The sequence below is a fragment of the Fistularia commersonii genome, chromosome 8 (assembly GCF_037954325.1).
Source record: "Fistularia commersonii isolate RoL2024-O1a breed Wild chromosome 8, RoL_Fcom_v1.0, whole genome shotgun sequence".
NCBI lineage: Eukaryota > Metazoa > Chordata > Actinopteri > Syngnathiformes > Fistulariidae > Fistularia > Fistularia commersonii.
Window position 1 is genome coordinate 175,964 of NC_141291.1, and position 12,237 is coordinate 188,200.

Consider the following 12,237-nt stretch of genomic DNA (forward strand, 5'->3'; position numbering starts at 1 on the left):
TGGTCGGCACGTTTACTGCCAGCAGGTCCACGTTCCCTGTGTAGGACACTTTCTCCTGGGTCCTGCCTGGGTTCTCTCCAGGTACAGAGCGTGGTGTTGTCCAACTCTCCACACGTGTCAGACATGCAGAGGAACGGAGAAGACCTCTCTCACTATCCCACGCTGACGTGAAATCACTCGCTGGGATTAAATAAAGGATAAAGTATTTTTATTACTATTTTTCTTTCTGCCTCCCCTCCGTGACGGACAGGAGAAGGTTGAGGACGGTGGACACGAGAAGGACGGACTCGGCACAGCCCACGCCCGCTCAGAAGACGAGCGGCACGGATCTCAACGTTCCTGGAAGCTGAGCTGGATAAGAAGAGACGGTCATTGGTGAGGAGTGGAAAGTGTTTGACGTCAGGACTTCCTCGTGCCGGGAAGATGGTCCTTCCACCCTGAATCACTTGATTGCTTCCTTCCGTTTCTTTCTTTGAATGAAGCGTCTGAGATCAGACTGTGCAGAAAGGGGAAGTGGCTGCGGTGGAGAGTCTGCTTTCTGCCTCTGCTGGGAACAGGGAGGAGGTCATGTGCCACGTTCATCACTCCTGCGTGCTTTGCAGAGATCAGCATCCCGGAAAGTCTTCTGGGCCGGAAGCCGGGCGGACGCCGGGCCAGACGGAGATCCGGCGGCGTCCGAGGCGACGAGGCCTCTGTGAGCAGGTTCCTTCGGCCCGGCGGACAACCCTGCCGCGTTGCAGCAACGTTCGATCCGAGACGCCGCGCCAGGTCTTCCTGCCGTCTGGCCTCCGTCCGATTCCTCCTGCCTTCTCCGGCAGGCCTCTGTGGGCGGCGGTGCTCGGACCTCCGCCCGTCGGAGGAGGTCAGGCGTCTTCTTCAATGAAAGACCGACGCTTTCACTTCCTGCCGGTGAAATCCGCCCTCTGCGCCAGCACACGTGGCTCATAAGATCTCCACCTGGGAGCTGCAGGTGCTGGAGGCAGAGGTTCTCAGTGGAACCCATGACCTCTGACCCTGACTCCGGTTTGGTGTGTTGGTTCTAAATCTCAATGAAAGTGTTGTGAACCTTGTTCCTTTCTGTGGGTTTTTGGTTTTGGACCTCTGAGGTTTGCGTCTTCCTCTTCCCCCCCCGGCCAGTGAACGCACCACGCTCGGGTCCGACCCGCAGACCTTCAGCTGCAGAGGACCTCCTTCGGCCCGGGCAGAACTGCTGGAATTCCGAGATGTAGCGGAGAAGGAAAGGTTTGGATTTCATCACGTGGACAAAGATCTCCGGGTTCTCGGCACCCGCGACGTGTTCGCCCTCGGACCGAGATAAGACCGAAGCACCTCGTCATGCGTGTCCTCTGACCGGCCCCAAGGAGCGGACCTTCCACCGCTTGAGATCCAAAGGTCTATCTTGTTCAGCTTCACATCCGGGACATGACACATCTGAGCCGCTGATGCCTTGGCCGGGTCTCCATCACGGCCCACGTGCTCTTCCACGGCATGTCGTTGCCACCCAGTGGTGTAGCAGCGGAGCCGCAGGCTGAGCCCCAGCAGCAGCTTCTCGGGGCCACAAGGAGTCATTCTGGTCCCTTCCGACTCCCGACGACTGGTACTTCGGATCTTCGGTGACCGAATTGCATTTCTTGTAAGTGGCTTTGGATAAATGGTCTGCCAAAGGATTGTAATGTAATGTGATCTTGGAGAAGGCTCCTCCTGACCGTTCGTCTCATACAAAGTATACACGTGCATCATGAGGCGTGGACTTTTCTTCCTCCGTTCTTCTCGTCCGCTCAGCTCTTTAGCCTGCAGATCTTCATAGCGGGGTTGACGAGAAAGCACGGACACCTGCTCGGGCAGAAGAACTTCCAGAAGCTTTCAAAGTCCAGCAGATGTTCTTTATTTGGGCTTCGGTGCAAAAAATAACAATTTTACCAAATCATATTTGGAGTACAAAAATAGGTCGTGTCGATAAATACATCTGGAATAAATAGGGTGGAGGTGGAGGTGGAGGAGCCCTGGAGAGCAGCTCCGCCCGCAGGGTGGACGTCACTTCGTCAAGGTCAGGTCAGGAGGACAGGAGAGGCCGTCCTGCAGAGGAGACGCAGAGGCGGTAAAGCTCTGAGTTTCGGATCTCACGCCGTCGGCTGGACGACGGCCTGCCGTCACGGTGGTGTTTGATGTTCTACTCCTCCGGCCTTCTGTCCAAGTCTGCTGCGCTCAGGTGAAACTCCCTGTCTTGGCACGAACGCCAGACCTCCACAGCCCCGACGTTTGCTCATCAAATCGAACCTCACCACATGATGGTATTCCCAGAACAGCCATGTTTGGCAGAACATCAGAACATCAGAACATCACCCCCTCACCTTCTTCCTCATGTCCCGGAGCCACTTGACCTTGGGATTGACACACACCAACCTGCCGGTCCCGGTCTGGATCCTGGAGAGAGACACCGGTCAGATGGGAGCGGAGAAGGTCTCACAGGGGTGGTCCGGACATTCCGAGTGTTCCCCTGCCGCGAGCGAGAACCTGGCGCTCACAGGAAGGCGTGGAAGTTGCAGCCCTTCCGTGGCTTCTGCTCGAAGCACCTCTCGATGGTCGCGGGCCTCCGGTGGCTCAGGCGGCTGCAGCAGGACAAGCCCACGATGGGTTCGGAGGAGGCGCCTGCCACGACGAACAGAAGACATTGTTCAGCCTTGACAATATGGCTGCCAAACATCTCAGGTCTGGACCCTCCACGTGGAGCCACCAGAGACATGTGGCACACACACCCCACCTCCTTCTACATGTTTCCACTTTCTGGTCAGTTTGAGGTCCTTGTCTTCATAAAGTGACCCGAAGCACCAGCAGAATCTTAAACCGAACGGCGTATAATAATATAATAATGTTCCATAACGTTTCATTATATATTATGGAACGTTGTGTTGGTCCTGCTTGGAGCAGGAAAGGTCGGGAGATGATCTTCTCATGTCAAACAGAGAGGTCCCTGTTTTTCATGAGAGGATCACGGACCAGGTGTTTCCCCTCGGAGGTCCAACCACTGATGTTCTTTGCCTCCACCTCCTCTCGTCCAAGTGAAATCCTGATCATGGAAGGAGAAAAGAATCTGACCGGGCCGGCCTTTACCTGGAGAGGTGAAGGAGACGATCGCAACCGCCAGGGCCAAGAGGAAGACCCTGGGGCCAAGGGATGGTCTGCTTCTCATCATCATGTCCTCCGAAGCGGGCCCAGATATCAGCCTTGGTCAGCTGCCAGGAGAACGCAGTGGACGTCCGAATGTCTGAGGAGGCGAGAAGAGAGTGGCTTAAATAGAGCGCCTCCGCGCACAAAGAGGAAGTCTTTTTTCTTCTTCAGTGGAACAAATCACCGTCACCCTCAGACCAGGACCTCTCCTCCTGGCCTTATATGTCCTCAGCAGAATCCCCGCCCGTCTGAGTCCACGCCGATCCCGGTCAGGCTCAAGGGTTACCGGGCAGACAGCTGAGGAGCGAACCAGAAGGTTCTTCACCCTTTACTCCACCGCTCAGGAAGGGGTGCCTCCCCTCTGGTGCAGGGCCAGTGCCAGGTCCAGTCAGGTCCAGTCGGGTCCGGCCAGATCCGATCAGGTCCGATCAGGTCCGATCAGGTCCGATCAGGTCCGACCAGGTCCTGTGCGCTCTACCTTTGGCCTTCTGAGAGCGAACCCGACCGATCTGGCCCCAGTAGTCGGATTATGAATCCCCCCGTTGGACCTGAAGGTCAAGATCTCCAGGCCACGTCTAGAGCCCACGACTCGAAACCCGGTGAGCACAAAAGGTTAAAATAAGTTCTACCGTCGACCTGCTCTGATGGACCGCAGGCTCCGAAGAGACCTTCTGACCTCTTCTGGTTCATTCTGGCATCCAACACGTGACACACGTCATTATTCCAACCGGTCTTTACCCGGTCCGGGTTAGAATCCAGACCTGGCTGAGACCAAGGCTGGACCGTCACGGTCATCACGACCATCATCAATCATCATCAACAATCCTGATCGGACACTGAATGACAGCCGCACCAATGATCGCCCGATCATACTGCAGTGGCAGTGGCAGTATTATAATCTACTGCTATTACCAGTATGGTGGTAGTAGCAGTAGATTATAATACACACACACACAGTCTCCCAAATTCAGCACACGTGCACAAACATGCATGCGCACATAACACATGATGTATTTTTCGTGTGTCTGTCTTTATTTTATGTTTTATTCGATGCCTTTTATCAACGACAGGAGAGCGGTTTCCGCCCATTATAGATTTCTTATCAGCCCTAAAGGAGACGTTCTTCTGCAGAGCTCGATGTTTGGTCCTCATGGAGACCATTGACTTACATCATCAGAGATTCACCACAGTTCAATATCACAAATATGTGACCGTCACTGTTTGATATGCATGTGTGTATGCGTGGTATTTCTATAAAAGTGTATTTATATCTATGTGTATTTATAACTGTGTGTGTGTGTGTGTGTAAGTCCACCCCTGAATTATTCATATGACAGTAATCATACTCTGTGTGTGTGTGTGTGTGTGTGTGTGTGTGTGTGTGTGTGTGTGTGTGTGTGTGTGTGTGTGTGTGTGTGTGTTTGTGGTCGGGTAACCCCCGTCTGAGAATAAACCTGCTCATGTCCAGCAGACTATTCTGAGCAGGTAGTCATCTCGGAGTGGAGGGTGACTCAGTTCCGGGGAAGGCAGCTGAGACCCACCAGCCTCCAGCTGTGAGTGTGTGACGTTTCCCTCAGAGTGACGCCACCATCCGCATTGAGGAGCCCAAATTAGCTTCTTCGTCTCCAACTCCAAGTTCCTTGTCAGAAACGACGATCAGGACGCTCGGTGATCCGGAGGAGCGTTCCTCTGCGAGGAGGCTCGGCGGTGGTACGGAGTAGTACGGAGTAGTACGGAGTAGTACGGAGGTGGTACGGAGGTGGTACGGCGACGTCCGACCGTTCACCCTCTCATCCGCACATCAGACAGAACACGCAAGCGTTCGTTCATTTGCACGTCTGGACCACGCAGGCTTTTCCACCGAGCCTGGAGGAACCCGGCGCAGACCCCGCACAGGAAGGGGGGTCCCGCCGCCACACCCTCCTGGCTTAATCTGACCAGTGGTCGACTGTCCAAGGTGACTGTGACTGTCCGAGGTCAAAAGTTGTGGATGTGAGGCAGGGCCCGCGGACCGTGGGGTCACGGGGACAGAGGGGGCCGACTGTGGTTTCCGGTGTCTTCCGGGGGCTCGGCCTGCCTTCCGGCGCGGGGGTTCCAAAAAAACACTGCTCGGGACCCAGGGGGACCACCAGGGATGTGACCGGCCGAGCACCGTATGGGACCAGGGCCGCCGGGCCAGAGCCGAGGGCCGAGGCTGAGGTCGGAGTCGGAGCCGGGGCCGAGATCAGGGTTGGAGCTGGAACCGGAGCCAGGGCCGGGGCCGGGGCCGGGGCAGGTACCGGGGCCGGGGCAGGGACCGGGGCCGCCTCGCTTTTTTTCGGTTTTGCCGCCTCGTTCGAGTTCTCGCGAGATGTGGGCGACAGCGCCCTCTTGTTTACGTGCGGGAGGCGGCGGGCGGACCGACGCTCCGCGGCTAACGATAGCACCGGACCTCCGCGGGACTCGGTCCTTTCTCGGCCGTGAAAGACGCTTCCCGGGCCCGCCAGAAACCGAAGGAGGAGTCGTCGTCGGATAAAGCGCCGGATTTGAGCGCTTCTTCCCCGCCGAGGTGTCCGGAGCGCGGCGAGAGAGCCGCGCTGGTTACGGAGAGGCGGCAGCGGCCTGCTCCGCTCGCCGACTTCCCGGCGTCCCTGGAGCGGCTAGCGGTGTCACCGGAGCCCGGGGCTTCCGCTGGTTCGTCCCCGCCCCGGTCCGCCGCAGTCCCGCGGCTCACGCTTTGTTTTTAGTTCGCCGCCCCCCGGCTCCCGGGCTCCCGGCTCCCCGGCGTCCGGGCGGCGGACCCCCCTCCCCCGCTCCCCGCCCGTCCTCGGCGGGGCGACCCTCCTCCGGCCGGGCGGCCTGCAGTGTTTTCGCCGCCATGAATCGCCGCGAACAATAACAAGCGTCACCGCGCCGCCTCGGGCTTCCTCGGCCCGGGACCGCGGAGGCAGCGGGCGGACACCGGGGGACGCGGCGATGGAAGAGTCCGGCGGGAGCCGCGGTAAACGTCTCGCCCGGAGAGCGCCCGTTTGAGAGCCGGAGCCGCCGCGCAGCAACGACCCGCACAGGCCCCCGGCGGCGGTTTGGAAGCCATGCTCGGCCGCCCCGCGGCCCGCCGACAGAACCGACCCGCACCGACGGCGACCGTGTGACGGCGCGGCCTCCCCGTGAACCCCCGCGGATCTCCCCGCGGACCTCCGCGCCGCCGCGGACGGGCGTGCTGCGAGCGGCGCAGGGTGATGCTCGTCCCGGAGCTTCCGACGGGGGACTGAGGCGGACCGAGGCGGTCTATGGACGCTCCGGAGCCGCCGGACTCCATCGGAAAGCCCGCGTATCTCCCCCCGGACGCCCGCGGGGGGGGCGTGGATCTGCCGCCGCCTCCATTGGCTGCTTTGTTTGCGTGGAGTTACTGCGTGACCCCGGCCTTCTTACGCGCTTCTAACACGGCCAGGCCGCGGAGATGAACCCGGTGAATGCCACCGCTCTCTACGTGTCCGCGACCCGCTCGCTGCTGCAGTGCGACCCCCGAGACCCCCGGGCCCTGGCGGAGCTCTGCAGGCTGCTGCCCTTCTTCCGACAGTCCCTCTCCTGCCTGGTCTGCGGTGAGTGTGTGTGTGTGTGAGAGAGTTTGTATATTTATTTCTGTGTGTGTTTGTGTGTTTGTGTGTGAGTGTGTGTGAGAGAGAGTTTGTTTATTTGTTTCTGTGTGTGTGTTTGTGTGTGTGTGGGGGGGGGGGGGGGGTGTGAGAGAGAGAGTTTGTTTTTTTTGTTTCTGTGTGTGTGTGAGTGCGTGTGTGTGTGTGTGTGTGTGTGTGAGAGAGAGTTTGTTTATTTGTCTCTGTGTGTGCGCGTGTTTGTTTCTGTGTGTGTGTGTATTCGTTTCTGTTTCTGCGGAAGGTTGTGTGTGTTTGTTTCTGTGTGTGTTTGTTTCTGTCTGTGTGTGCGTGTATTTGTTTGTTTTTGTCTGTGTGTGTGTGTTTGTGTGTGTGTGTGTTTGTTTCTGTGTGTGTGTGTGTGTGTGTACTCGGGGTGACGCTGTCAGTGGTGCTTTGCTGTGGGAGCAGCGCTGCTCACATGCTGAGTGAGAAACCAGTTTTGGCGCTGAGCTTCACACCGCAACGAAAACTCCGGCACATCAATCAATCTTCCACAGTTTTGGAAGTAATTATACTCAAGTTGGTGTGTGTCGATGTCGTGTTGGACGATAGCGATATAGATACACAGTTACACATCCTCCAAATATCCCGTGCGAGAGCGCCAACAGCTCTGTTGTATCGCAAACGCGCTTCAACCAGTCCAACGTTGATTCTGCGTTCTAATGAAATCAGTAGTTGTTCAGACTGTCTCCTTTCACAAGCCCTTTAATCATCTGGATTATCTGTGACACTTCTGTCCTGTAGAGTCTGAGTAGAGTCTGGTGACTTCCTCGCAGCTTCTTCACCCCCCCGACCTGTCCTCTCCCTCGGAAGCACAAAGAGAAGCTAGTCCGTCGAGCCTTATTCGTCTTATTTCGTGTCTTATTATTTCCCCGGAGCCTGGAATGCGCGGTGCTCTCGGCTCCGGCCTCCGCGTGCCGCTGCAGCAGAGGACCTCCGCTCACCAGGCCTTCTGCTGAGGTCTCCAGCTCAGGACAAGCGGCTCGGAGTTTGAACCCGGCGCTACCGCGACAGCCCGAGGTCACGTGTGCGTTTCTCTGCCTAGCCGTGTCGGCGGCGTGTTCCCTGCACGCTCTCCATGGCTCAGAGAACGGCGGAGCGTCGCTCTGCGGCCGCTGTGTTTACGTTGTCCGTCGGTGAAGACGGATGTCACGGCACGCAGGCGCGATGCAGGGTATACGCCTCGCGAGAGCTTCCTGGAGCATCGGCCGTAACGTGGTGATTGAGGAACAGCTCTCTCGCACCTCTGTCTCAAGAGGAGTGGCTCTTCCAATGAAAAGGCCTCGGAAGCGTCGGTCCCGAGAGCGGCTCCCCTGCCACGTTTAAAAGCGGCGGCGGCGGCGGCGGGGGGGTTCTTCCGAAGTCATGCGAAGTGACCAGATAAGAGCGGGTGAATCAGGACGTCCCTCAGAGCAGCAGGAACGCGACCACAGGCGGCCATCGTGTGTGTGGGGGGGGGGGGTCGCCCGGCCGCAGACGGGCATCTGAACGCAGAGACGGTCGCCGGCCATCCGATGGCGATCTCCGTGTCCTTCTGAAGAATCCGAGAAGAACGCGAACGTCTCCGCTTCCGCCGCACCGACGACGAGTCAATGAGCGCTTTGTGTCAGATGAAGACGAGCTGCGGTTCGGAGGATGTGAGGCCGGCTGTCTGTCATGAATGGACCTTCACCCCCCCCATCTGCAGCTGCAGCTCCTAGCGACCAGCTGTCGCTCAGGAAGCTCCTCTCCGCCCGTCAAAGGGCGGTTGTGGTGGAGCGTGGCCGGGAGCCAGGCTCCTCTCAGGTTCACGCACAGGAAGCTGAGGCATCACGGCGAGGTTGAGGAGGCCCTGCTTCTTCTCGCCTCCATTCCCAGCGGCCTGAGCTGCAGGGCCGGACCAGCTGTCAGGAGTGCACGTGGAGAAGGTGGACGGGATGTCTAAACGTATACACACACACTACATCTTACAGAGACAGGTGTGTGTGTGTGTGTGTGTGTGTGTGTGTGTGTGTGTGTGTGTGTGTGTGTGTGTGTGTGTGTCAAACAAGCACCTGCTCCTTCATTCTGATCAGTGACTGTATTGATTACTGATATCTCCACCATCTGCAGACCAGTGGTCCTAAAGGTCAGCAGAAGGTCAGTGGAGCCAGGTGGACCTTCTGCCTCCCCCTGTGTTTCTGGAGGCCTCATTTCAATGCCAGCTTTCCATTTTGCACCCTCGCCTTGTAGGTGGTCTGGATGAGCTGGTGGTGATGGATGTATCTTCGAAACATTCCTGGGCTCCAGGCTGAGGAGGTTCCCGGGACCAGTGTTGGGGTTGCTGTTGGTGTCTGTGCTCTAAGGTGTGTGTGTGTGTTTCCCGCAGGTAACCTGCTGCAGGACCCCATTGCGCCCACGGACTCGTCGTGCCAGCACTACGTGTGCCGGGGCTGCAAAGGCCAGAGGATGCAGCTGAGGCCGTCCTGCAGCTGGTGCAAGGACTACTCCCGCTTCCAGGAGAACCACCAGCTGTCCCTGTTGGTCCGCTGCTACCGGAAGCTCTGCCTGTACATCACCCAGTCCCCGCTGGCGCCGCACATCGCGGGCGCCGCCGGGGACTCCCCTGACCTCCAGGCCGTCCTCAATGAGGGCCTGAAGCTGGCGGAGGCGGAGCCTGAGGCGGAGCGCGGCACGGAGGCGCAGGGCGCGCAGCAGACCTCCGCCTCCGCCTCCAAGGAGCTCCGGCCCGACGGCCCGCTCGCAAAGGAGCTCAAAGGGGAGGACGGGACCTTCCACGGACCTCACGACTGCAACGGGCTGGTCGGCACGGAGGCGCCGCGGCCCGTCGCCGTGGAAAAGGCGGAGGAGGACCCGGTGTGTGTGGGCGCGGCGGCCGACGCCGCCCTCTGTGACATCGGCGCCTTTGCGGAGGACATAAAGCACGGAGGGGGGGCGCTGCTGTTGAGCGTGGAGGAGGTGCTCAGGACTCTGGAGACGGAGTCGGCCGCACCCCCGCCCCCGTCCCCCGCCCTCCAGACTGACTCCATACCTCAGTCCGGCCCGAACGGGCCTCACTGCCCGGCGGGCCCCGACTCCTCCCGCCTCGTCCCCTCCCTCCCGCCGGAGCACGGGCCGCGCCCCCACAGGCCCCACCCCCAGCCGTCCCCGCAGCCCCCCCCCCAACCCGCCGCCGCCGTCCCCCACCCCCCTCCCCGGTGCCGCCGTAAGCGCTCGCGCTCGGAAAGCGACAGCGAGAAGGTGCAGCCCCTCCCGATCTCCAGCCTCCTGCGGGCCCCCCCCCTCGGTGCCAACGGCTCCCCCCGCCGCCCCGACCCCGGTGCCGCCGCCAAACAGGAGCCGCGGTTCCCCGCTTCTGCCCCGCATGGGCACCTGGCCCCCGTGCCCAACGGCGGGACCCCCAAGGTGGGGAAGACCCTGCTGGTCTCCACCAAGGCGCTCAAGAAGACGGTGGAGCACCACGGAGGCCCCAAGAAGGCCTATACCAAGGCCAGGCAGGGCGGGGCCAAGCCCCGCGCACAGCCCCGAGACCGGGTGCCCCCTCACGCCCACGCCCACGCCCACGCCCACCCCCTGGCCCACCCACCCAGCCCCTCCAAGCCACTGTACAAGAAGCCCGTGGAGAAGAAGGGCTGCAAGTGTGGACGGGCAACACAGAACCCGTCTGTGCTGACCTGCAGGGGGCAGCGCTGCCCCTGCTACTCCAACCGCAAGGTGGGTGTGTGCACATGCGCACACACACACACACACACACACACACACACACACACACACACAGGTGGACAGCCCTGGTGCTATTTGTCCTCCCACCGGATTGGTGAGTTACAGCGACACACATGGAGGCCGCCAATGAAAGGGCTTGATTTCTTCAGATGTTCAGCATTTATCCCTCATGGATAGTCAGACGCACCTGGAAGTGTGTGTTGGGGACACACACTTGGAAGTGTGTGTTGGGGACACATCTCTGTCAGAGCCGGTGCTCCTCAGTGCTTTTCCCCATGACTGAGATGGAGAAGCTCTGTGGGCACCAGTTGATGGAAGTGTGTTCAGTGTCTGATCTGTAATTAACTGTGTGTGTGTGTGTGTGTGTGTGTGTGTGTGTGTGTGTGCGCGCACATGCTACCCCCCCCAGGCGTGTCTGGACTGTATCTGCCGCGGCTGCCAGAACTCATACATGGCCAACGGAGAGAAGAAGCTGGAGGCCTTCGCCGTGCCGGAAAAGGCCCTGGAGCAAACCCGGCTCACGCTGGGCATCAACCTCACCAGTATCGCGGCGCTGCGCGGCCCCGCCTCTGGCTCGCCCGGTGGCGCCCTCCTCAATGTCACCACGGCGACAGGGGCGCCGGTCACGGCCGCCTTCCTGTCGGGGACGGGGCACGACAACAGGTTTGACGATTCACTGGAGATGCGGTTTGACTGTTGAACCCCCCCGACCCCTGGCGGGCGTTGCGGCAGCGGAGCCAGAACAAGGCAGCTACAGCGAGCGGCGGTGGCGAGGGAGAAAACCCCCGTCCATCGCCCGGAACTGCACCCTGCTTGAGGTTTGATGCAGGGAGGAGGAGGAGATGTAGCTTTACTGTACGTGACATTTCATTTCACTTATATTCTCTGATGTGGGAAAGTGTAGAGCATGTGCAGGGGGGGAGGGGGGTCTGTGCAGGGTGTGTGTGTGTGTGTGTGTGTGTGTGTGTGCGTGCGTGCGTGCGTGCGTGCGTGCGTGCGTGCGTGCGTGCGTGCGTGCGTGCGTGCGTGCGTGTTTGTGTGAGAGAGAGAGAGGGCGGGCTCAGTGTGGAGACGCTGTTGGCCAGAACATAGATTTGATCTTGATCTTCTTGGGACTGGTGCGATCTTCACGAAGGAGCCTTTTGCACGCGGACCGAAGGGTCTCCAGTGAGGAGGTTGAAGGTTCTCATCCCAAGGCTGCATTCTGACCCCGGAAGCCTGCACTCAATCAGAGGCCGCGTCCCAGCCGAGAAGACGGACGGACGTCCTGCGTCCGTGGGAGACGAGAATTCCTGGTGGAACAAAGGAACCCTTTCCTTCAGCTCTCCCCTTCCCAGGAGGTCCGGGTGTGCCGACTCTGGTCGACTGCAGGACTTGTGTTTTCCATCAGGTGTTTGTCTCTGGAAGCTCCTCACATGCTGCTAAGCTTCAGGCCTGGAGGTGCGAACGCAGGATCCCCATCTGTCCATCTTTTATTTCTCTTTACTCCGTTACGTTAACAGACTTGCAGTATTTATTGGATGTCTCCGAGCGGGGCCCCTTCGGTCCATCCATCCGGACTGACTCCGCCTGTTAGTGTTAGTTTCTCCCAACGTTGTTTTCTTCCCTCCATCGGGGCATTTAAATACCTGTAATATATCTGTAACATATTTCCACAAAAACAGAAAATCTAAAACATCAGTGACGTCCTGTCGTTATTCTTCCCCGCAGCCACAAGGGGGCAGCAGAGCAA

The 12,237-nt window shown here is 59.3% G+C and overlaps 2 protein-coding genes across 2 annotated transcripts; one reads left to right on the forward strand and one right to left on the reverse strand.

The window, feature by feature from the left end:
• Window positions 1-1,895: 1,895 nt before the first annotated feature.
• Window positions 1,896-3,494, reverse strand: LOC147231559 (eotaxin-like). The gene is made up of 5 exons (XM_086150442.1): window positions 3,353-3,494; window positions 3,112-3,265; window positions 2,526-2,649; window positions 2,352-2,424; window positions 1,896-2,076 (listed from the first exon to the last, which is right to left on the reverse strand). The coding sequence occupies exons 2-5, from the start codon at window positions 3,194-3,196 to the stop codon at window positions 2,035-2,037; spliced, it is 324 nt and encodes a 107-aa protein (XP_086006568.1). The 5' UTR covers window positions 3,197-3,265; window positions 3,353-3,494; the 3' UTR covers window positions 1,896-2,034.
• Window positions 3,495-5,515: 2,021 nt separating this feature from the next.
• On the forward strand, window positions 5,516-12,183 carry msl2b (MSL complex subunit 2b). The gene is made up of 3 exons (XM_086150441.1): window positions 5,516-6,749; window positions 9,151-10,496; window positions 10,915-12,183. The coding sequence occupies exons 1-3, from the start codon at window positions 6,608-6,610 to the stop codon at window positions 11,203-11,205; spliced, it is 1,779 nt and encodes a 592-aa protein (XP_086006567.1). The 5' UTR covers window positions 5,516-6,607; the 3' UTR covers window positions 11,206-12,183.
• Window positions 12,184-12,237: the final 54 nt, after the last annotated feature.